The sequence below is a fragment of the Gavia stellata genome, chromosome 4 (genome assembly GCF_030936135.1).
Source record: "Gavia stellata isolate bGavSte3 chromosome 4, bGavSte3.hap2, whole genome shotgun sequence".
Taxonomy (NCBI): Eukaryota; Metazoa; Chordata; class Aves; order Gaviiformes; family Gaviidae; genus Gavia; species Gavia stellata.
In genome coordinates, this window is record NC_082597.1 from 44,913,593 (window position 1) to 44,936,746 (window position 23,154).

The 23,154-nt window shown below is 35.7% G+C and overlaps 1 protein-coding gene across 1 annotated transcript in view; it reads left to right on the forward strand.

Moving 5' to 3' along the window:
* Positions 1 to 20,610, forward strand: part of OTOGL (otogelin like) — a 95,038-nt gene extending 74,428 nt beyond the window's left edge. The window contains exons 44-59 of the mRNA XM_059816155.1: positions 1,069 to 1,283; positions 3,152 to 3,293; positions 3,633 to 3,818; positions 4,317 to 4,529; positions 5,416 to 5,520; positions 5,815 to 5,922; positions 6,455 to 6,556; positions 7,820 to 7,924; positions 8,015 to 8,055; positions 9,047 to 9,110; positions 10,074 to 10,252; positions 10,562 to 10,666; positions 11,496 to 11,615; positions 13,591 to 13,636; positions 17,763 to 17,842; positions 20,385 to 20,610. Coding sequence (XP_059672138.1) covers positions 1,069 to 1,283; positions 3,152 to 3,293; positions 3,633 to 3,818; positions 4,317 to 4,529; positions 5,416 to 5,520; positions 5,815 to 5,922; positions 6,455 to 6,556; positions 7,820 to 7,924; positions 8,015 to 8,055; positions 9,047 to 9,110; positions 10,074 to 10,252; positions 10,562 to 10,666; positions 11,496 to 11,615; positions 13,591 to 13,636; positions 17,763 to 17,842; positions 20,385 to 20,585 — 2,012 coding nt within the window. The 3' untranslated portion in view covers positions 20,586 to 20,610. The remainder of the gene's footprint in view (positions 1 to 1,068; positions 1,284 to 3,151; positions 3,294 to 3,632; positions 3,819 to 4,316; positions 4,530 to 5,415; positions 5,521 to 5,814; positions 5,923 to 6,454; positions 6,557 to 7,819; positions 7,925 to 8,014; positions 8,056 to 9,046; positions 9,111 to 10,073; positions 10,253 to 10,561; positions 10,667 to 11,495; positions 11,616 to 13,590; positions 13,637 to 17,762; positions 17,843 to 20,384) is intronic.
* The last annotated feature ends 2,544 nt before the right edge of the window (positions 20,611 to 23,154 follow it).

Here is a 23,154-nt window from a genome sequence, read left to right on the forward strand (position 1 = left end):
GTGGTAAATTGGCTTTATTTTTAAAGCTGTACTGATTCTGCAATCCTGTAGTATGGCCCTACAAATTCTAATGCAAGTACGGTTTGTGGGGTAGCATTGGGACAGCAACAAAAAGCAGAAGTGTTAAGAATGCTGGAATGTGGTGCTACTGCCAAATGCTTCTTATCATGCAAATACCATCTTCTGTATTTCTCTATGCTGTCTGAGAGAATAACAGAACCTGTGACAACAGGCTAGCCCAGTTCTAACAAGGGACCCTGGAGAGTATCAGGAGGCAGGGCTGGAAGCATGAAGGCAAGGTCTTAGGGTGTGGTTAGCAATGTGGAAGGGAAGTGAAAAAAGGATACAGGAACTTTGGCTGATCAGTCCCTGGGATGTAAAACACTATTATGAAGATTAAAATTTTGGCATTAATTACTTGTTATGTGCTTATAGGAAGTATATGTTTTCATTGATGAATTAACTGAATACATACAACAACGAATTCAGGTAGCCAACGGATGTCAGGAGTTTGGGTAGGGCACTTTTTTCAGTGCTTTTGTATTAATAAATTGTGTAAGAAAGATATTTTCAGTAGAGAAAGCAATTTGTTCATCAGAAGATTCATAACTTCTTGCATTTAGAATGTTCAATTAAGTTTCAATACAGTGTCAGACCGTCAGTGATGGGCAGTTAATTTGAAAGCCATTGACACTTACTCCCATGGAGTTGACTGCTATTCAGTAGAATGAGATCAGAATCTGGTGCCGTGTCAGTGAATTTTCTACACTCAAGAGCATATTTTCAAAACAGTTTTTCTCGAAAGTTAATTAATTGTTGGAAAAAGTATCATTACTTGTGTTGTATGATCTGCTTGTTTTGCTAAGCCATTGAGCTGACAACTAAAATCACAGTAGAAATTTGGAACTAGAGTGGACATATAGCTGCTTTCATGTATAAATTCAGATGACTGTCTCACAGGGGAGCCTGATGCAATGTTAGTCTTACCTTATCAAGTGCACTTTTCTTTCCCAAAAGAAGTATTATGGCATGTTTGTTTGTGCTTTGAATGTGATGCTCTGTCTCCAGGGGTGTGTAATGGAGACCCTACTGATGACCTGAAAATGCAAAACAGGACCATAATTACAAATATGGAGGAAACTGAAGTGTTCATTAAGAGTTGGGAAATTGAGAAATCACTTGATGTAACAACCAGGAGGCCAGTAAGAAACTGTACTGAAGATAACTGCACATACTGTATGGAACTGTTAAACAGAAGCATTTTCATCCCCTGTCACAAGAAAGTGAGTACAAAGATCAGAGAAATTCCAGGTGCAAAGTAAATAAAAGCTGTATAGTTAAGAAAAGAGTGAGAGAGAAACACACATTTTTCATGTTTTGCTTATTTTCATGAGTTGACAACTGGATGGGTGGCTTTAATACCTCTGTCATGTTGGCTTTAATACTTTTGTCATGTTGTCCATTGTAAACACACATTTATATGGATCCCTATGCTATTATGCTGTTTCTTAAGTAGGCAAAGCTCAAAGGAGAGACACCAGATCATCATCTCAACTCAAATGCATTCCAAAAGAGTTATTTTTAATAAATGCTTGACACAGGTCACTAGAACTGAAAGCCTCATGCTTCTGCTGCACACAAAGCAACTCATGCATTCTGAGACTGATTGGACTAAAGAAATTTCCAGTTAAACAAATTTTGACATAGTCACTATTGCATTGACAATTTGGTAGCGTTTCTTACATAAAGATTATAATTTGTTTCTGGACACTGTACTTTCTAACCAGGATATAGCTGTAGCATGCATACTACCACTAGAGGTAGGTAGTGCAGTGCAGCTGCTTCCTGGAATGGAAAATGAGGAAGCGCCAAATCTCTGAGGTCTGACATACTTTTCCCACTGAATTCAAAATAAAAAGGATTATTGAAATGGCCCTTTCTTTCTCAGAGATAGACGTGTCCAGATTCCTGATTCACTTCTTGCTGTTCTGCCTTTCACCCCTGGTTTGCATTGTGTTACTCTGCAGTTTTCATCACAGACAAATCCTGTTAAAGGTATTGTAGGCAGCTGAGCCCCTTCCTTCAAACTCCCAAGACCTTACCTCACTTTCCCCAGGTAGAAAAAAGATGGAGGGAGTTCTTCTGAAAGGAAGGGGTTAAAGAGATTTTTTTTTAAAAAAAAAAAGTTTAATAGATCTTTGCCACAGAAACTTAATGGGAGGGAGCAGTGGTAAGCAGTTGGGAACCAAGAAGGGAGTGTAGCACCAGTGGGTAGCAGGATGCTTCTCGTAATTGTTTTAACATATTTCATTTTACAATAATTAAAGGGAATCTGAATAGTCAGAATTCCTACTTCATATATGTTTCCAGGAGCACTCTCATAGCCTCAGATACAATGCAATTGCATCTTTTCCTGGTTTACAACAAAACCTGACATAGCATCAAAATTGCCAAGCACTTGGTTCATCCATTATGAAATTTGTTTTCTTTCATATACGTGATGGTGGCAGAGCCAGAGTGGAGGGAGCGTATTGTGTGCTTCAGAGGCATGAAGCAACTGGACAAGGATAGGTAACAGAGTCATCGGTGTAATGAACTTTACAGCAGAAGTGAGCGACTGCTTGAAGGTTTCCTGAAACCACAGGGAAAGCTGGGCTGCAGCACAGTAGTGAACAGGCAGAATAAAACAAAATCTGACTTTCTCCACCTTGTTATAAGTTTATGCAAATAAAAAAAAACAGAAATAAGTTAGGTTGGACTAAATGCATTTAGACCCACAGGCTATTGGGCCCTATAGACACAGAAACAGAGCACTGAGTAATAATTAATTCACAGCAGGAATTTATGGAAGGTAGAGCAGCAATGCTTAGCTGAGATTGTTGACTTTTAGCTGACAGGAATGTACTGCAAAAGTTCTTGTCAGTAGTGTGACAATCTCATTACAACTGCGTTCTGTGCCTAGTAATGAGCATAAAAATTTCTGGCAGTTTAAGTTTTGCAGAATGAGTGTTCTGAAAAAAATGGTGTTTTTTACTTTAGACACTGCTTGTGAATTTTCCCCTGCAGCTATATTAATTCTTGTAATTAATTAATTATTTTAATTACAGAAAACTCTTCTACTTGTTAATTCTTAATTACAATATGCTCCTAGGTGTCACCACAGGAGTTTTGTGAGAAGATGTGGATCAACAGTACTTATTTTTGGAATTATGAGTGTGATGCACTTTCTGCATATGTGGCTTTATGCAACAAGCACAACATCTGCATTAAATGGAGGACATCTGATTACTGTTGTAAGCAGAGAGCCATGTTCTGTATCCCAGTGTGGCTTTGTACTGCTGCAGTGTTTAGTGATGACTTAAATATATTTCTTTCTATTATTATTAGAAGTACTGTCTCATTCTGTCACAGCATTAGTAAGTCAGGGTACAAGTTATTAAGATGTATTGTTTTAGTTAAAGTGTGATAAATCAGTTTTAATCTTGATTGAATTAGCTGCTTACCTAAAGCACTGTTAAAAATATAAATGTATGCTTTCTGTGAAACACTCACTTGTTTGTACTACCTGTTTATCCAATGAAATGCTGAAAGAATAACAGCAGCACTCAATTTCCTGTTTTTATGACTTGCAGCATTGAGCTGTCCCGAGAGCAAGGAGTACCAGCCTTGTGTGCAACCCTGTGAAGCCAAGACATGCTTGAATAAGTGGTTCTATGAAGATTCTCCCTGTTCCTATTTAAGGGAAGACTGTGTGTGTAAAAATGGCACTGTTCTTCATAGAACAGATTCTGACCTCTGTATACCAGAAGAAAAATGTAGTAAGTGCAAGACAGAGTAGTTTTGCAAATATGCTAATATTAACTGCAGCTCAGTGTAAGTAATGTTTAAATATTTGTCAGTCCTCAGGTGTGTATCTGGTACAGCTCCCTTCAACAGAGCCTAGCTTTATCTCAAGCTACAGCAGTTTGTGCTTTCACTTCATTTGGATTCAAGACCCAATGCTGATGTACTTCTGTGGGGGAAAAATGATGGTCATTTTTCTGTAGCTCACAGGCTTTCTTTCCTGGAGTACTCAGGAAGGAATAGCATAGGCAGGTTCTTTCCCCTGCACTCACTGATTATTTTTACCCATAGCAAAGCATTTGTTTATTTAAGGATTTTAAGGTCATCATCTTTTTTTGGATTCCTTGATCATAATGCTCCACAGTGTTCTTATTTTATGTAATAAGGCTACCCAGATGCCAAACTAATTCATAGTTGCTCACAGGAAATCTGCACTCTCTACTTGTTGAAGAGATATAATGTTTTTCTCTCAGCATGTACAGATAACAAAGGGCAACCCCGCTCTGCTGGGGAGATCTGGAATGGGTCCATGAAAGGCTGTTGCATGTACAACTGTTTAGAAAATGGAAGCGTTGTTGCCGTAGAACCTGAATGCAAAGAGGATCCACCACCAGTCTGTGAAAGAGAAGAAGAAGTTATCGTCCATGTCATTGAAGAGAGGGCTTGCTGTCCAAAGAAAGTTTGTGGTATGTACCACACTTGTTTTCAGTAACAGAAGTATAAGGTAAGTGCTTGACATTCATCAGCAGATTATCATCTTTAGACAGGGTTCAAAGTATTGTTTTGCAGAATTGGTTTTTAGGTACTTGTGACTGGTTGGGCCAGCAAAGCAGACTTCTTTTGTTTGTAAGAACTGACTCACTGAAATTAAATTTTTTTTCTTAGAAGACACTAGTGAAACAAAACTTCTGTTAAAAATGAATGTTTAAGCTCTTGTTTGGAATTTCAAAAGAAATTGAGAAATACTTGATGATAGAAGTAGCTTGGTAACTGGGGCAGTCATCAGAGCCTATTTGCTTTTCTTACTAGTGTTTTGGTGTCAAGTGCAGTATCCTTTGACCTACTGCTGTTTCTCAGAAGCAGTATTCTGTGAGCTGATCACTGAATACTAATATTCTGTCTAGCCATGTTCCTTAGAAAAAGGAATATGTTTATTGCTCCTAAAATGTTAAGCAAAAGATAGTTATTTTTTCATAACAACTTCAGGGGAAAAAGAGAACAAATGGTCCAGCTGATCTGGTGGTTTTGCTCATTAGTTAGCTATTGGTAACCAACACTGTGTTGTTCATTTGTTTAGGGAATAGTTTTACTAGCTTCATCTGTAGGAAGCAGGGCAGGTAAATACCTGCTTTAGGAGGGGTATAACTGTGCTTGCACAGTGCCACATGAATGGAGCTTTCCCAGCCCTGGGTTGAGCTGGGAGGTCTACATGATGGTGTGGCGTGCACTGTAAGCTGACTTGGCCTGTTAGGTTGTGCATCTCTATGCTAGATGGCATAAATACCTTGAGGTATAGGACTTGCACTTGTATCTGTTCAAATATGTCAAAATTGATTGTTTTTTATCCCACAGAATGTAACATGTCATTGTGTGATACCGTTATTCCAACATGCAAAACCAATGAAAAATTGGTTGTAGGCTACCACCCCCTGTCCTGCTGTCCACAGTACCGATGTGGTAAGGGAAATAAAAAAATGCAGTTACTGGCACATTTTCCACACTTGTATTAGGTGTTGTAAGAAAGTTTGCCTTACAAGTTGTTTTGATTGTTAACAGAATGGGGAATAGTAAATAGCACCAAGGAATGAAGTATTTTTTTTTCACACTCTCCAATATTTTTTGTGTTTGTGTTTTGTGTCACTTCTGATTTACCCACAGTCAATTTGGGGTTTTTGTTTTACTAAGGAGATGAAGAATATATTTTCTTTATCTTGACTCTTTTAAAAATACTGATTATTTCATATCCTACAGAATGCGATCCTTCAGTATGTTTCAATGCTTCCCAGCTGAACTGCAGAGAAGATCAATTTATTGTTGAAGCAAAACAGGACGATCCCTGTTGTTTCTCTTATCTCTGTGGTAAGAAGCCTCTAATATTTTTGTGAATAACTAAGGAATAGTTAAGTATTTACAAAAAATAGTCTATAGTTCTAAACCTAATAATTTAATCCAAAAATTCTTGGAGAGGTCAGTGGGACTTCACACAGGTCAGACTGACTGGAGCACGAATTATTCTTGGGTTTTGGAATCTTTTATTTGCAACATAATTTTGAACATCATACTTGAACTGCAGAACAATATTGTTAACAGACACTGACCTCCACAGCTGAGTTATATATATGATCTATGCCCTCGGTGTGTTGTGTCATGGATCACAGCTCAGCCTCAGTACTTCTTTACCACCAAACTGGCTTTTACTTCGTGTAAGTCCTGACATCTAGGTGCATGCACTACTGCTTTGTTATGTTTTTATATTTGAACATCAATCCATAAAAGCTCTGTTATCCAACTAACAAACATAATATGACTTGTAATATTAAATAAAATTCACATGTGCTAACTTTCTAGTATTTAAAACTTTGTAAATGTCTGATTATTTTTTTAATTTTAGTTTGTGAATCCTGTATTGAACCTGTTCCCTTGTGTAATGAAGGGGAAATTCTCACTGTAGACCTTAATACCATACATTACTGTTGTCCTCATTACTACTGTGGTGAGTGTAACTGTTATCAGTTCAATATATTACCAAATTTAGTAAAAATGACAGGAAGTGTCTGTGTGGAGATTTTTTTGATTCAAGATTTAGGGTGGTCTTCAGCTAGAGATTAAGAGATCTAAATGAGCGTGTCTACCTTTGAGGTAGGTTCAAAGTTCTTGGTATGTACTCAATGGTGTTCTAACCAACACAGTCAATGGAGTGGGGGGAGCCTCTTTAGTTCACCAAACAGTATATAGCTACTTTCAGGATGATCTAAATATTGATATATTAATCTGGAACTGAACCCCATCCTTGGTGTATAAATATACGATTGTTCATGTACTAAATCACCTGTAATAAAACAACTTCCTTGCTGTTCCTCTGTTGTACCATTCATTAGTGTTTGGGCACTTTCTTTGCACTGTTAGCTTTTAGGGGAAGGAGTAGGCCAAGGGTTTCAAATACTGCTGGGTTGACTACTATTCAAACAATGAGTAGCCAGAAGAAAAATATTTGTAGTGTAATGTAGTCACTTCGCTAGCCTTATAAAACACAGAAATTGTGCTGTATGTTCTTAGCTAATGTCTATAAGCGTAACTGCTTAATTTAGATCAATGAAGTATTCCTGCATTAACTCGTCCTATTACAGCCTTTGGGTATTTTCAATTAATTAAATTGTCTTCCAGTAAGTTTGGAGCCTAGTGATTTTTACTTCAGGTGGTTCCACATTTTGGTCTTTTCCTAGTTCTTGCACCCAGGTGAAAGTTTCTGCAAAGGCTTTTGTCACTGTTTTTGCCAACTTCTAGCAGCTGGAAAGTTAGTATGTGGTCTTTTTTCAGAGTTCCAGTAAGCCTCCTCTAATAAGACGGGCAAGTATTTTCTTATTAGAGTTATTCCAGGAGAGGAGTTGCTCCCTGTTATCTTACATATATGTGCTTTACAACAAAGCAGAGATGAAAAAACACCCATGTTTTTCCAAGAGCTGTGATTTTAGTTGTCTTTGTTTCTGGTTATCAGCTTGAGACACTCCAAAGTAGGAAGAATATTAAATGATTGCTGAGTGATGTTTTCTGAAAATTTAAACTTGTTCTAAGGCAACTAAAAGCAATTTTGAAAATCTTGGTTTATTTTTCAATTCCATAGAGATGGTTAAGAAATACGATAAAAATTTATTTAAAATGTCATTATTTTTAGAATAGTTTATGAAGAGAAATACAAGCTGGAAAATTCAAAGGGAATTTGAGTGAATTCTCATACCTGTCTTTTCCCCTCATTTAGTTTGCGATGAAAATCTTTGTTCTGAGCCTCCTATGAATTGCACAGGTGACACGACACTTGTGAAGAAAAAAATACCTGGGCAGTGTTGTCCAGAATGGCACTGTGGTAATTGTTACTTTATTTCTTAGTCACTGCTGTTAACAAAAGCTAACAATAAGCTAACTGACTAACATGCTTTTCTTGTTTTCTTCTCAGAATGTAGCTGTGAAAATGCTACTATGCTGACCTGTAAATTGGTAAGCACTGTCCTTTAGATATTTTTATTAATAGTGTTCAGCCCTCTTACTCCTCCCTTTACATTCCTTGTTTCAATTAGTTGTGAAGGGTGATGAGGCTGAACAGGGACAAGCTGGGACTGCTTCTCAGTCCCCAGCTTGAGCGTGTAACTCCATCAAATTTCTGCACAGTGTTGTCAACTATTCCTCGGGGAAATTTCGCTTTGTGTATTTTAACATGTCAAAAGAAGAAAAGCAACTGTAATATTATTCTGTTCAATGTTGACTCGAAACAATATGCTGGGAAGTTTTTCCACATAAATAATTCCTAATTGTTTTTAATAATTAATGAGGGATGAGCTTTATGATCATATGTATCATCTGGAGAAATGTGTTATTTTGTTAATCATTTATGCTTTTAATTAAAATCATTTAACATTATTGAATTTAGCTCATATGAGAAGTCATAAATATTTTGCTCCTCACATACTTTCTCGTAACAAGGACTGTGATCTGGAAAAGAATTATGAGTGAATGTTCAAACTCCCATTATTACTATAGTGACAGAGATATTTTCCCTATCAAATGCCTGTACCTTGTCCTTCTCTTCCCCTTCTGTGAAGACTGCATGATGTAAAGTCTAAACAGGAGTTGCAAATTTGAGTAGTTTTCATCTGTCTTTTGGAAGAAAATTCATAGAAGGCAGTCTTTTGCTAATATGTTTATTATTGAAATAACTTCGTTATCTCAGGAAAAATTGCTGTTTAGCCATGCTGCTGTTTATATGCATTCCTAGAGAAAATGACGTGCTTTGCTCCTGTTTAAAGAGATAAATACTTTCAATAACTCTGAACATGCTACTGTTTCTTGAGTACACTGCAATTTTTCTCTTTTATGAAAGCAGGGATAGAAGTTATGAAAGTAATATTTTATATTTTTAGAGAAAAACTGTCTGTTTAGCACTACATTTAATTGTGCATGACTTTGCAAACTCTTATCTTTTTATACTCAGGGAGAAGTTAAAAAAATAGATAGTAGTGTTTCCAGTGCTTGTGGATGCACTCCCTACATTTGTGGTAAATTTTTCATATTCCTATCTGTTTTATTTTAGTTTTTAGTAAAAAGGGCATGCAAAGAAAGCAGAAATAGGACCATAAAACCTTCTCAAATGTAAATGCTCTTTTATCTTGATTTTATGGGTGTCTACCTAGTTATGCAATTATGCTCTCTTTTCTGAATACGATGCTTCGTCTGCTAACCCATCCACTTTGTGTCTGTTCTGGTGGGGTGTAGGAGTGTCGTAAAACTGTCCATGCTTTCAGTCAGGTTACTGTCTCTCTGGTGAGAGGCAGATAGGAAGCAGGTTGTGAACCTTAGATGAGTGTGAGCGGTGCGACTGCTCCTAGTTCGCTGTGGAGCACAAATCAGACGTCTCACACCAGAGCAACAGACCTGTCCAGCCAGCACAAGGGTAGGTACGCAGTCTTAAGATCAGACCTTTGCTCCCTTCCCTCACTCAGCTACCCCATGTAGCCTAGATTTCAGCTGTACTGTGCACAGGGATCTTTGAGGTATGCTGCAATCCTGACTGCAGCCAAGGTTAAACTGCCTCTGGGAGCAAAGCACACACAGTACAGCTTGAGCATGTTACCACCCCACAGGTAATTGTAAACATACTAGTTTAATTGACAGAAAGGCTACATTTTGTGATGTGCAGAATAAGTCATAAAGTGTACTTAGTCCCATGATAAATATTAGAACTCTTCAAAAATAAGAACAATAGATTTTTTTTTTGCTTCCATAGTAGGAACACTATAAATTTTAGGCAGTTTTGCATTTTTGTAGCATTTTCTTAAGCTGAAGTATACCTCCTCACCCCGTTGTTTGGTAATTAAAACCACAAACCTACCAAGCCTAAAAGTTAGAATACTTTTACAGAGCATAGGACTTTCCCCTACTTTTGTCTTCACAGTGTTTCTGTTAATTTGCTTGATGACTTTTTTTTCCCCTCTGGTAACATTTATTTCTTTTGGTGTTAGAGAAGGATGATGTGTGCATCTTCCAGGAGGTCACGGTACTGAATCCTGGACAGTCAGTGATTCAGTACTTGGATGGAGACCTTTGTTACACTGTCCAGTGTTTACAAGAAAAAGATCAGAACACAGGATACAATGCCATGCATTTTACAATGGTGAACTGTTCCCAGCAATGTGAAGCTGTGAGTATTCTCAAAATACAGGAATGTGAGCACAACTACACAATTAGGATAAAAGTCAAAGTGAAGACTTTTGCTAGTCCAGTTTGCTCAGCAAAAACTTGAGAATTTAACAGTGATGATGTGTATCTTGTGTCTCCAGGATTATTTTGAGAGGCAATTTCTAGCAGCATATGTAAACTTATTCATCCACCCATCCATCCGTATATTGTTTCTCTTGGTATTTTTAGTTTCAGACATCAATGAATTTTCATATACTGTATGTTTAAAAAATACTTGTTTTTTTCTTTTTTTGCTTTCCTTTCTTTCCAGCATCAAATATATATTCCTTCCTCCAGTCACCATACTTGTTGTGGTACGTGTCAAAACATGTCCTGCTCTTTTCATACTGAGAATGGAACACTGATTGTGTATGAGGTAAGTGCCTCTGGACAGAAATAGAAAAGAACTACAATGGTATGATAAACAGGTGTCTGACAGTCACTTCTTAGTTAACTCATGCTGTGAGTCTTGCTTCATACCTCCTTACTGGTGGTTACGTGTTTAGGGACTATTTAGGGTATATGATAGGAAAAAAGTGTGTTTATTTAAAGACCTGACATTTCATGCTAGGTGAACACCTTATTTAATTTTATTGGTTGCAATATTTTCTACAAAGTTATGCAACTCTCATAATTTACTTAAGGTTGGATATGCTCTAAGTGCAGGGTCAGGTCCAAATTGTAACTCTAAGTCATATACTGTGATTTAGATGAGTTGGAAGCTTCTGAGTCCACGTCAGGACTCCTATGTCCCCCTCTTTCCAGGGCCACTCTTTTCTTCACTCTGGTTTCTACAGAAAGGAAATGTGCAAACAGAAGCACTGGGGTTCAGGATCCTGATGGTGTGCCCCAGCATCCACATACGAGAAAATTTAGATGTGGCCTTGACTTGGTTCATGCTTCCCATTGCTTTTGGAGCAAAAGAAACTATTGGACTTTCTTTCTGGCAGAGAGCCCTTTCGTTCTGCACTAGGACAGCTGTGCTGAACAGCATGCTGGAGACTAGAGCCATAGATCCAGGGAGGAGTCGCCACTGGTAGTTAGAGGATGGTCTTTCCCTTTGCCGTCTATGGGTAGTCTGCAACAAGTTTTCCACTCCAGTAGGTACTACAGCATGAGGGCACCACTTTTACAGACATTTGGGGTTGGAGATAAAGCTGAAATGTTTCATTTTTCCTGATGATGTTTTTTTTTTATATATTCAGGAAGGAAGCACCTGGAGTTCCAACTGCACCAACTACAAGTGTGCGAAGACTCCTGTGGGGGCTATCATACTGGGATCAAGTGTTGTCTGCCCACCTTTTAATGACACTGAGTGTACAAAGGTTTGTACTTTGGGTGAGGTAAGTGACAATAACTGATCTGGAGTTTGCCTTACACTTGACAACACATGCATACCTCATGTACTTTCTTTAAACTGAAAAAGTGGTAAGTAAAAACATGTAAGCGAGCAATTTACAGTCTTGTCTTCTATATTCCTGTTTGCTTTTGACTGACAAAATATCTGTGAGGAGTATGAAAGTTTGTTTTGGGTCTTAATGATGACTGATTTTAAAGTATTATGGAATTGGAATCATGCTTGAGATACCACTACATAAAGTGCTAATCACTATGTCTTACTTTAGTTTGGAATAACACTTTGCCAAGTTTGTAGTACACATACAGTAAACAAATTGGATCAAGCAATTCAGAAATGCTGCATATAAAAGTGGGCTATATTAAAAATTCCTTAAGCTGAGCAAATATTAGAAAGATGACAGAGTATATATAAACTTTATTATCTCTTAAAGTAAACTTTGTATAACATAACAAAAAGTAGCTATCATACAAGAAATGGTATCTACCTACATCATGTATCTAAAACTGTAAATTTGGCATACCCATATAAATTGGTTTGAAGAATGTGGATGCTTCATATACATTACATATTTGTTTACTATTTTAATTTCTAATTTAATACTTCTCTAACTTTATACTACTTCTTATAATTCTTGCACTTGCAGTATACCATATATTTAAGATACAAATAATAATAAAATAAATATACATGAAGAGAGGGTAAGTACCATTGCTGCCTTGACTACAGATTATAAAGTTAGCACAAGTCCTACTTATCCATTGCATTTGTTTAAAAAAGTCCTTATTTCTTCCAATCCTGAAGAAGGCATTTCATCTAAAATTAATGTTTGTTCTACTTTGACTTTATGCTTGAGTTTCTTCCTTGGAACCCTTATGTTACTGTCTATTAGGATCTTTCCTTAGTAATAATGGTCAAGATTTTAAAGAATGTAGCCCTAAAATTAACTTCCTGAGTCAGTCTGACCTGTTTTTCAAAGATACTGAGCACAGACTTGAGCCAGTAGCCAAGGAGAAAGCTCTTCTGACAGGCAGCTCAGGATAATTTAGGAATATGGATTTAAAAGGCTGAGTTTAAGTGCTCATTTAAGAAGCTCTTGAACAACTTATTCTGTATTTTTTCTGTAATGAGATAAAAAATGCATGCTACCGTGAAAAGATGGAAGCTTAAAAACTTCTTCTGTCTGTTGTTATTTTAAGTGTGCTATTTATGTTCAGTTGTCTGCTTAATATGCAGTTCTGGGCTATGCACTAACATTGTGGTTGCATGTTTCTTGCTTGCACCCATTCTGACAGCATCTGACAGCCACTCTGTCTCTCTCTCCCTCTCATGCTCTCTTTTAATTTCAGAAAGACATTTTCTTCACTTTCATACATTTTTACTTTCTAGCTAACAAGCAACTTTAGAAGAAATCAATAACAAAGACTATAATTGAGAAAAAGAATTGAACACACCAATGGTTCTGAAATTCTGCAGTTAATGTTCTCTTTCAAAAATGTGTATATATACATATATATATTTAACGTTGTAAAGAGCTACTTGTTAGATATTAATTTTCTCCTTGGCATACGATCAGTGTAAATCCTTTTACATCATCAGCAAAGTTGCATACATTAATTTTTTAAACTATCCTAATAAATCCCCATGGTGGGGAAATAGATGGTAGTGGATGACATAAAAAGATGCTCATAGAAACTAAGTGGGTTATTCAAAGGCAACTAGATCAGATCAGATAAGCAGTGACAAGTTCATTTTCAATGTCAAAAGCTGTAAAGAATTTGTGAACCAAACCTTCAGCTGATCATATTTGTGCAACTCTCTTGATTTCAGTGATACTATTTTTTATTACTTGGACGTCTTTAAAACATGGAATGTCTTGAGAAACAATTTACCTTTGCATTGGGCACAGTCTTTTTTGATATATTCTCCTTTTATTTTCCTAGAATGGAGGAATTGTGCAGACATATAATGATGGCTGCTGCAAGACCTGTAAGTGATGAAGGCTGCAATATGTGCTAGTTTGGCTTTGGGTTTGGAGGGCTTGTTTTTTCACCTCAGTTGCTGGGACATGAAGAAAGAAAAAGCATGCAGTCCCCCCACAAATCACATACATAAAATTTGTTAGAGTTACCTAACTACTCCTATTAAAAGGTCTTGCTTCATTTGGCTGCTGACTTGGTGATTTTTAACATTATTGTTCTGGAGTATAACCAAATCTCTCCAAATATAACCTGTGGAAGATGAAAAGTTATCTCGATTAAAATAATGAAAACATTCTCTTTATTGCTATGCTGACTCTAAAATATTGCCTATATGATTTTCACCATGAAAGATAAGGATTTTCCCCCCTAAAATTGATTCCTAATTTGATGACATTTTGAAATATGTCTCCAAACGTACCAATTTATTCGGTAACACTAGTATGTATTTTCTAGGGCCAAAATACTGGAATTTTTTTTTTTTTAAAAAAATCCCAAATGAGGAAAAGTTATAGTAATAGTGATGTTAGCAACCCTTATATAAAATTTACTTTTTAATAGCTGGGAATACATTCACATTTTCTGAGTGTGTAACTTTAAAATATGATGAATTGTGATGCAAGCTTATAGAAAGGTTGAGATTGAGAACAATCAAGAACAATTGAGAACAACTGAGAACAATCAATTGAGAACAAACTCATTTTCTCCGCAGTTTTGACTAGGAAAGGTTTTATTATCAAGGTATATAATTATGTATACATAAAAATAAAACACTGTTGTGTAAAACTAATTGTGTAGAGCAAGAACTTGTTGAATGCCACAGAAAATTCTCCCCCCTCTTTTTTGGCCTTTTTTGTGTTCAACACTAGAGTTAAAATATATCAGCAAATTAGTCTTTGGAATTTATTATTTTTACTTAATAATATTGAATAGGAAGTCACAGACTTATAACCATATATTGCACAGTTATTAAATAAAATTCAGAAGTGCAATGTATTGTAAATAATTTGGTCATGTAAGGGGGAATATTCATATTTATCAAATACCGAACAACACTCAAGTTTCCAAGTTATGTAAAGCTTTGAAAGTGAACTGCAAGTATTTTTGTTCTATTGTATCCAAAACACAGAAAATAAAAGATATTTTAATACAACAGAACTTTTTTTTTTTTGAATGAGCATCAGCAGAGAAAAGTAACACACCAGAATTGTGCTAAAATCTTATTAATCAATATTCTTTCTCTAATGACATAAGCTATGTTAAAAGATATTTAATAAATCCCCCCAAATTAGGTTGGCTTTATTTAGAAAATTAGTCTAAAGAATTAATCACTACTGGTTTTCTGTTGACCAGGAAGATTTATAATTTTGGCTGTATTCTGTGGCCTCAGGAAAGGCATCGTTATACTTCAGAAATACTTGCTGAGGTGGCTGCTAAAAAACCAGATATAATTCATACAATGATATGCTATTTTATTTTCATCTTTATTTTATCTTTAACTAAAAGCATGTGCCACGTGGTGAAGCAGTTAAAAAGAATACTTATAAATAGAGCTTGCAACACCTTGGGGTTTTAATGGGAACAAATAATCTTTCTGAAAGAGCTTGATTCAATGCATGCAAAGTGAGTGCATATATTTAATTCTTACCTTGCCATAGAGAGACTTATTGCAAAAGTTTGGTTTAAAAGGAAGCATCATTCCAGTTTTGTGTTAACCAGGAGAGTAATAAAGTTTAGGCCATCTTCAGTGACACTTGAAGTAGCTGCAGAGTTTCTAAATTTGGAAGACTAACAGGAAAGCTCATCATCTGTTGCCAAAAGAAAAATTGCAGTTGGCAGTGTAAGAATTAATGAAATGTCATTTATATAAAAATGTTTTTATTTCATGAGAAACTTATATTCCTAATGATTCTGCCAGGTTCTGGATTGGGTCTATTACCCTTTGCCATTAGTCCAGTAGTGCCTACTGATAGTATTAATTGTGAACCAGGTATTATTTTTATTAATGTATTTCCTTTTTTTTAATAATAGTGTAAGCACTGCTTGATATATGTCTATAGCTGTTACCACAATTAAATGTTACCATGCAGTTAATGGTATTGGACCTGATACTGAGAGATGCTGATCCCCTGTTGGCCCCCCAGATCAGTGGTTTTCTAAAGCCTGGTTACAGTTCACTGCTCAGCACCTGTCAGAATTAGGTTCATCCATTTAAGGTGCATGCTGCTGATGGTTCTTCCTCCTGTTCATTTCTGAAATTGGTTTTAATACGTGAACTTACCGTACAGGGAAGTTGTAATAACAAATGTTACTTTAAAAAATATCATCATCCTGAATACTGTTACCAAGAGATTCTAAATCTGATCCCAGGTCTCTGAATTTAATGGCTGAACTGCTTTTGCCTTAAAATAGAGCAAGAGTGTGCATTACTGCCCGGTCTCACCTTTGCAGATATGGATTTATGCTATATTTCTTCTTTGTCACAAATAACATGTTTTACAAAGTTCAGAAAATGTTGAGGGGAGGGGGAAACACACAATTACAATCATGCTTTAATAAATACTCTTTACACCAGAAATTACAGAATGTTGCAGAACTGTTGCATTATGATCATAATTCTTTGCTTTTAAGGATAGGTAAGTCACAGAAACTCCTTACTCAAACAAGGAGTGAGTAAAAAAAGCACACCTGATACTGAATGCAGATCTTCTTGACAGTTGAAGGTGGGAGAGAGAAAAGTAGAGCAGCAGACTTTCCATTAGACATCAGCACCTTACACACTGAAATGTCATAGGTCTCTCTATATGACTTATAGAAGTACAAAGATTGCGTTGTCTACACATATTCATGCTGGCAAGTGCTTTCGTATGGAAATATCCCAGGACTTCTTTTTCTTAAGTGTTGCCGAGAAAGGAAAACCAAGATGCTGTAGGCTAACAGCTTCGATTGTACAGTGATCTGCTAGTTCAGCAACAGAATCTTGTTTGATCCTGCAATGTGCAGATTAAAATCTAGCAGTACTCTGCAGCTAGCCTAATTTTTAAATATCTACTGGAGCTGTGGTTGCAGAATATCTTGGTTACTCACAGCTCATTTATCTTACAAAAGTGCTCACAAGCTTCTGGGGAACAGAAAAAGTTCTTCTTTTTGTGAACACCCAACCCTGAAGGCATGTGCTGAAGGTGGAGAAACTATGCTGAATAGTGCTTATTATTTTATATGCTGGATATCTGGAATGGCTGAGTAGCAAAACTAATAGATTATTTTGATGGGTAGTGAAATAGGAGATGTAAATAACTGCTGTTACACAGATAGTAATAACAGGAGTTACGGAGTGCAGCATGAAAAATTGGATGTTAAATTATTTCAGTACTACGTTATGATTTTTATTATGTTAAAAATGGCTTTGCACTGTACGGCTTTATTTTTCCAATGAAAGAAAAAACCTCCTATCAATATCTCCCAGAATGTACTTAAAAATGCAGTATTTCCCTAATCCTAGATCCATATGCTGACTCATGCTTCAGTTCTGGTGGTAAAAACTGCACCATATTGAGCAAATATATACATCTCTCTCTTTCAAAAGATTCCTTGAAGAACATCTTTCTCAAAAATATATTGAAATTATATAGTTCTATTTAAATTTTAAACATTCAAAATAGCATCAAGTTTGTAATCACATTCACAGCTTTACCTTCTCAAACTCAAAATTTTCTAAAATGCAGAATCAAAATCTTATTTGCATTCTGTATTCCTATTAAAACAGAATGAATTCTAATACTATTCAAAATTACTTGAAACATCTTATTTCTAATTCCTTATATTTGTCTTGCCATATGTGCAATTTAAAATCATATTAATATTTTAATATTTATAAAATCTGTATAGCTTAATGGTCCAATTGATGCTTCATATGTGCCAGCTATAAAATCGAGAATTCTGCAGAGGAAGTATTCATTAATATGTGAGATTTTTTTTTCTAAAAAATTATTTAATTATGGAAGTAATAGTTTCAGTGTGTACATTAATGAAAACAAAGTATAATTATTAAAATTATTTTAATAGTTTCAATTTTTAGTAACAAATACAGTACAAAAAGTGTATTGATTCAGTATGCATTTTCTGTATTTTATCAGGCAAAAAGGAAGAAAGGATTTGCCAGAAAATGACAATCAGGACAACCATAAGAAAAAACGACTGTATAAGTCAAAGCCCGGTAAGCATAAAAGGCCTATGTTTGATGCTGGGCCTATGGCATACCAAATTAGGTATTAAGAAGTGGGTTATAGCTATCAAAAAGCAACAAAAATGCTATCTTCTCAAAAGCAAACCTTTGACCCTAGGAATGTCACCCTACTCATAAATGGAGTAAAATTAGCTGTTCCTATGGCTGAAAGACTGAGCCCTCCTACCTGGAAAAACATCTGGGTTCAAATGAAAGGTACACAGCATAATTGCTTTTAGCTAACAAAGGCATTGAACCCTTCACCATGAAATAACATCCCCCTCTACAAGAGGAGTAGAAACGCTTCCACTTAGGGTGTGACAGAAACACTACTGCATTCCTCTTTGAAGACCTTTACTCTCTTGTCTTCTCCTCCACATACCATGTGTCTCCGTATCATAAATTCATGATCCTATTTATTTATGGGTCTGCTTAAGACAACTTATTTCTCAGCTTTGGTGTAGCCTCATCTGCAAAACCCAGGACATGTCTGAGCAGCAAATGTGCTTTTCATGTAGCACTTAAAGGACAAGCAAACGACGCAGTATCTCGAGACTTCCAAAAGGCCTCTGGTAGGATTCTGTTGAAGAACCTAAACAGTCATAAGGGAAGAATGAAAATATCATCACAGATTGAAAGCTGAGCAGGTTAATTTCCACCCTGATAGAAGGTCAACAGTGACATGCCCAAAGTTTAATAGTAGAACTAAGAGTGTGTGGTGTATTTATTTATTTTTAGAAGAAGGGTTGGTAATAAGGGAGTATAAATATGTAGATGAAATTACAGTTATTTGCCATAGTTGAGAGAAGACTGTGGAGAGTTTCACAGTTACTTCAACAACCTAGGTTAAGGGACAGCAATATGACAAAATAAAGACATGGTACTGACTATTAAAAAGAAAGATTTAGTCAAACCTCATAGGTTTTTAAGCTAGCTGAAAAGGACCTTGTTCTTGCATCCAGCTCTGTGAAAACCTCTGTTAAATGCTCTCCTGCAGACAGAAAGGTTAACTAAGAGTTATGACATTCAGGGAATAGGATAGGGAGTGGAAAAAAACCCTCATTCTAGTGTCTCTTACGAGGCAATGGTGTAGTACTATCGAGGGTGCTCTGTGGAGTTATGGTCCCTCCACATTGCTGCAGAACTAGGGAGAGTTCAGAGAACAGCAATGAGAATGTTGGCCAGGTCATTCCACAAATGGCACAACAAATGAAGCCTTCCTTTTTATGACTTTCTATTGTAGATTCTTTATCTTTCCTTCCCCTTCTACCCAGCTTCCAAAAAGACCTACCCCCATCCCACCTCCATCCGTATTACTTATCTTCCCCAGTATCTTCTTGTTCCCCATTTCTTTGATGGTTGCCCACCCTTCCCACAGTCCAGATTCCCTTACCCTTCACCCAGAAGTACCTCCAGATATTCATATCCTTAGCTCCACTTCCTTTCCTCTCCAGCTCCCGCGCTGCAAAACCCGTGGCACTCTATTTCAATCACGTAATTTTGGCCCGTCAAATGGCGGTATCTGCTCTGGCTGGTTTGGAACTACATAAATATTCTTTGGCCACATTAATGCTGTCAGACTTTGGATAGGGCTGAGTATGACTACATTTAATTAATTAATAACTGAGATTATTAGTGCTTAGGACAAGGTCTTTTTTTTCCCCTGTCAAATTTCAGGAAAGCTGTAAGAGTAACCTTTTGGTCTAATTTGTTTGGATATGGCCCATTTGTTCACAGGCTGTTTGCAAGCAAGTGGATCAAAGCATCTTTCATATGCCTCACTTGCATAAGAAATCAGATTTAAAACTACCAGAAAAAGAACTAGATCTAGTATGGCCATTCTCAATTTCCCAGCATATCAGCTTTGCTTAAGTTTTAATTAAAAAGGATCAATTTCTTTTCTGTCAGAGTATCAGCTAAGAAGACTCTTAACATAATGTAACACTGAGAGAAAACTTTGCTCTGCTGAAGTCTAGAGCACAAATAATTTTATAGCCAGTCTCTGCCCTTGCTGGTTTGTTACTGCATTTACTTTTTGGATATATTTGTTACAGTGATAACACAGCTAATATTGGTGTGCCCTCAGTCACAAGCAGTATGAATAAGGGAAAAGCTTTTGCACTGATATGCTTTTCCTCTTGAACCTGCAAGCAGAAGGATAGACTTTCCTTCATTTTGCTTAGAAGAATTTAACTTTTCAGCAGTGAACATGAAAAGAACATGAATTTATCTATGCTGTTTTGAAGTTACTAATTTGTAAACTAGGGATTCGATTTTGGTATCCACGGCACAACGTTTTGCTCAAGGTTAAGACACAATACATGATTAAACAACCAAAAATAAAATTTAATTTAAAAAATTATTAAAAATGTGTCTATACTTAGAATGAAATAATTTCCAAAGATAAAATAATTTTTAAGACCAGAGACCTTTTCAAATGTAAAAATGGGTTTTAATCACAAAGACATTTGAAATGTAGTATCTTTATAACAAAATCTAAGACATCTAACTTCAGTACTTCTTTTACTCACAGATAAATGTGGCTTCTTGTGATGGAAAATGCCCATCTGCAACAATTTTCAATGTCAATATTGACAGCCATTTAAGATTCTGTAAATGTTGTCGAGAAAATGGAACACGTAATCTGACTGTGCCACTACACTGCTCAGGAAATGGCACTGAAATTATGTATGTCATTCAAGAACCTATAGACTGCTCATGCCAATGGAACTGAACATTACTGTGGATACAATTTAATCTGAAGAATAAAAATGAGTTTCCTTTCACCAGACTCTCTTTTTTGACCTTGGATGGCTATAGTACTCTGCAGGGAAAAAAAAACAATAAAATGTCCTGAATTATGCTTTATAATGTAACTTTTCACGAATTTAGTAAATATTATGTTGTTCATTGTTCTTCAAATTTTCTTTTTAAATATTGGCATGTATAGAAAAAAAAATATAAATGCTTTTGAACAAGGTATAATTTAGCCATAATTTATTTCTACCCAGTGGCTTTCCAATGAGCTGTTGAAAGCTGGTTAACGTCTGTGTTTCCAGTGTTTTAAAATTTTGGATTGTGGCTACCTATCAAAGTTCAGAATTTCTCAGTGGTTCTTTTCCTTTTACTTAGAAACTTGCAGTTAAGAACCACCACTGGCCCCACGTTTAAATGGGAAAGAAGCATATTAGGGTTTTGAGAATGACTGAATTAATTTATTAAAAAACCAGTGGGTTCAACTGAAACATTTTTTATCTTGCTAAAAGGTCTATCTTTTGTCGATTAAGCTGTTGTCAATGACTGGACTCTGCTTACGCTGTAAGTCACTGAGAAACACCATGACTGTGCTCTGCAACTACCTGTAGTAAATCTGCTTTTGTACTTTTGATTTTTGTAGCTTCTGCGCCTTTATTAAACATATCTAAAAGCTGTTTGTGATATGAAGGATTCTATTTTATATGCATTTTTTAGTTTTCACAAATAAGAAATTGGCTGTCTACTGGCTGTAGAATAAGATTCTATATGTATATATATTTTTATTAAAAAAACAGAATACTGTGCATTTTAACTATTCATAATGGGTTTTTTCCTTTGTTTTCCAGATTGAAGATTTGTGTTCAGTATATTTTTATAAATGACATAAAAATTGTTGGTTTTTTTAAAAAATATTGAGATTTGGACTCTTGACTGAATTTAGGACTAATAATTTTTGAGTCCAGGATAAAAACCACCCAGATAAAATACATGTTTCAAAGGGCTTAGGTGAGCTATTCATGTTCAATCAGGCTGTGAATGTCCGTGATTCAGCACCTTAAGCTGAATATGTTCTCTCTTTTATTAAACATACTACACAATCTTATCTTAAAAACTAAGGATACAATTTTAGGCTTGTTTTTAGAAGATTACTTTGCTTTATAAACTTGCTGAATGAAACTGGTTTAAATTATGACAGTGGGAGTTTTCCCATTGACCTCAGTGTGGCCAGTATTTTCCTTATCATGGAAATTATTTCAGAATTAAAAATCTTGTCTAAAAGTCTGAAAACTTTTTGACAAACGGTTTTTATTTCAAGCTATCATAATTTAATTACAAAAAGGCTGGATTATCACATTGGCTTATACAATGAAAAATAGGCAATATAAAATTCAAAAAACTTAAAATCCAAGGCTATTTTGCTACTTACTTTGTGTGACAAGTCTTTAAACTTTTGCTGTATTCAGTTTGATGGCTTATAAAGAAAAATAGCATATACAGTGAAATCTGTCTTTACTAACAACAACGTCATCTACTCATCCGTCTCCTTAAAAATAGTAAATTGGTTTGAAAATTAAAGAACAATCCATTGTATCATCAGTAAAATATTTAACCATTATAAAGAAATAGTGATCATTTAGTGAACAAAATACAGTGCTGTTCTGAGAAAGCATATGCTTTGTTTGCACATTTTTATGATTTGTATGGCAGATATTTCAACTTGTGTTAAATACTAGGGCCTAGTACCAAAATATTCCCTGATATAGCTGTTGAAATTTGCATACAGAAACTTTTCATGCAGGCCAGTAATGGAAATTAAATCATAGTCATAGCCGTAAAGTTCGTGTACTCATACAGCAAATTAAAAGGACAACTTTTGAAAGAAAAATACATCCTTAGGGCCTTTTGATTTATTAACATAGAGACAGGAGTACTATATTTGCATGAAGAGAGTTTGGCCCAAAACTTCTTAATGAATTTAGCATTTGATAAATTACTTAAGGAAGCTCCTACAAGATAGCATTTTTCCATATAATGACCAAACACTTCATGTGTTTTGATTGAACAGCTGTGCTTTTTATAAGCAATGTGCTTTTGTAAGATTTAGAACTGTATTTGTAATTAAAGAGAAATTAATAAACATTGTTTTGCAGAATGCTAATGAATCAGCATTGATGCAATTAATTTACCTGTGCCACTAAAGATAAATGATAATGCAAAATCTTAGACAAACCTGGAAATTAAAAGCAGTTATGGTTAAAATTAACTTAATGATAACCTGTAATAGAAAAAATGGTATTAAAAGATCTTTTTCCCACTTACCCATTTGTGTTTTTTAAGTGCAACAATCAACAGGAACTGTGTCAGGATCCTCCCTGAAGCCTACAGCAAAATCTTACATCGTCAGTGGAGCTGGCTATGGCCTAAGATTGCCTTTCATTCTACAATTAAACTTCAAATTCAGGCTGCTTTGGCCTGGTCAGAAGTGAACATCTATTAAAACTTGTGAACCATTTTCTGGACAGCCATCCCACCCCCATTACCTCCAT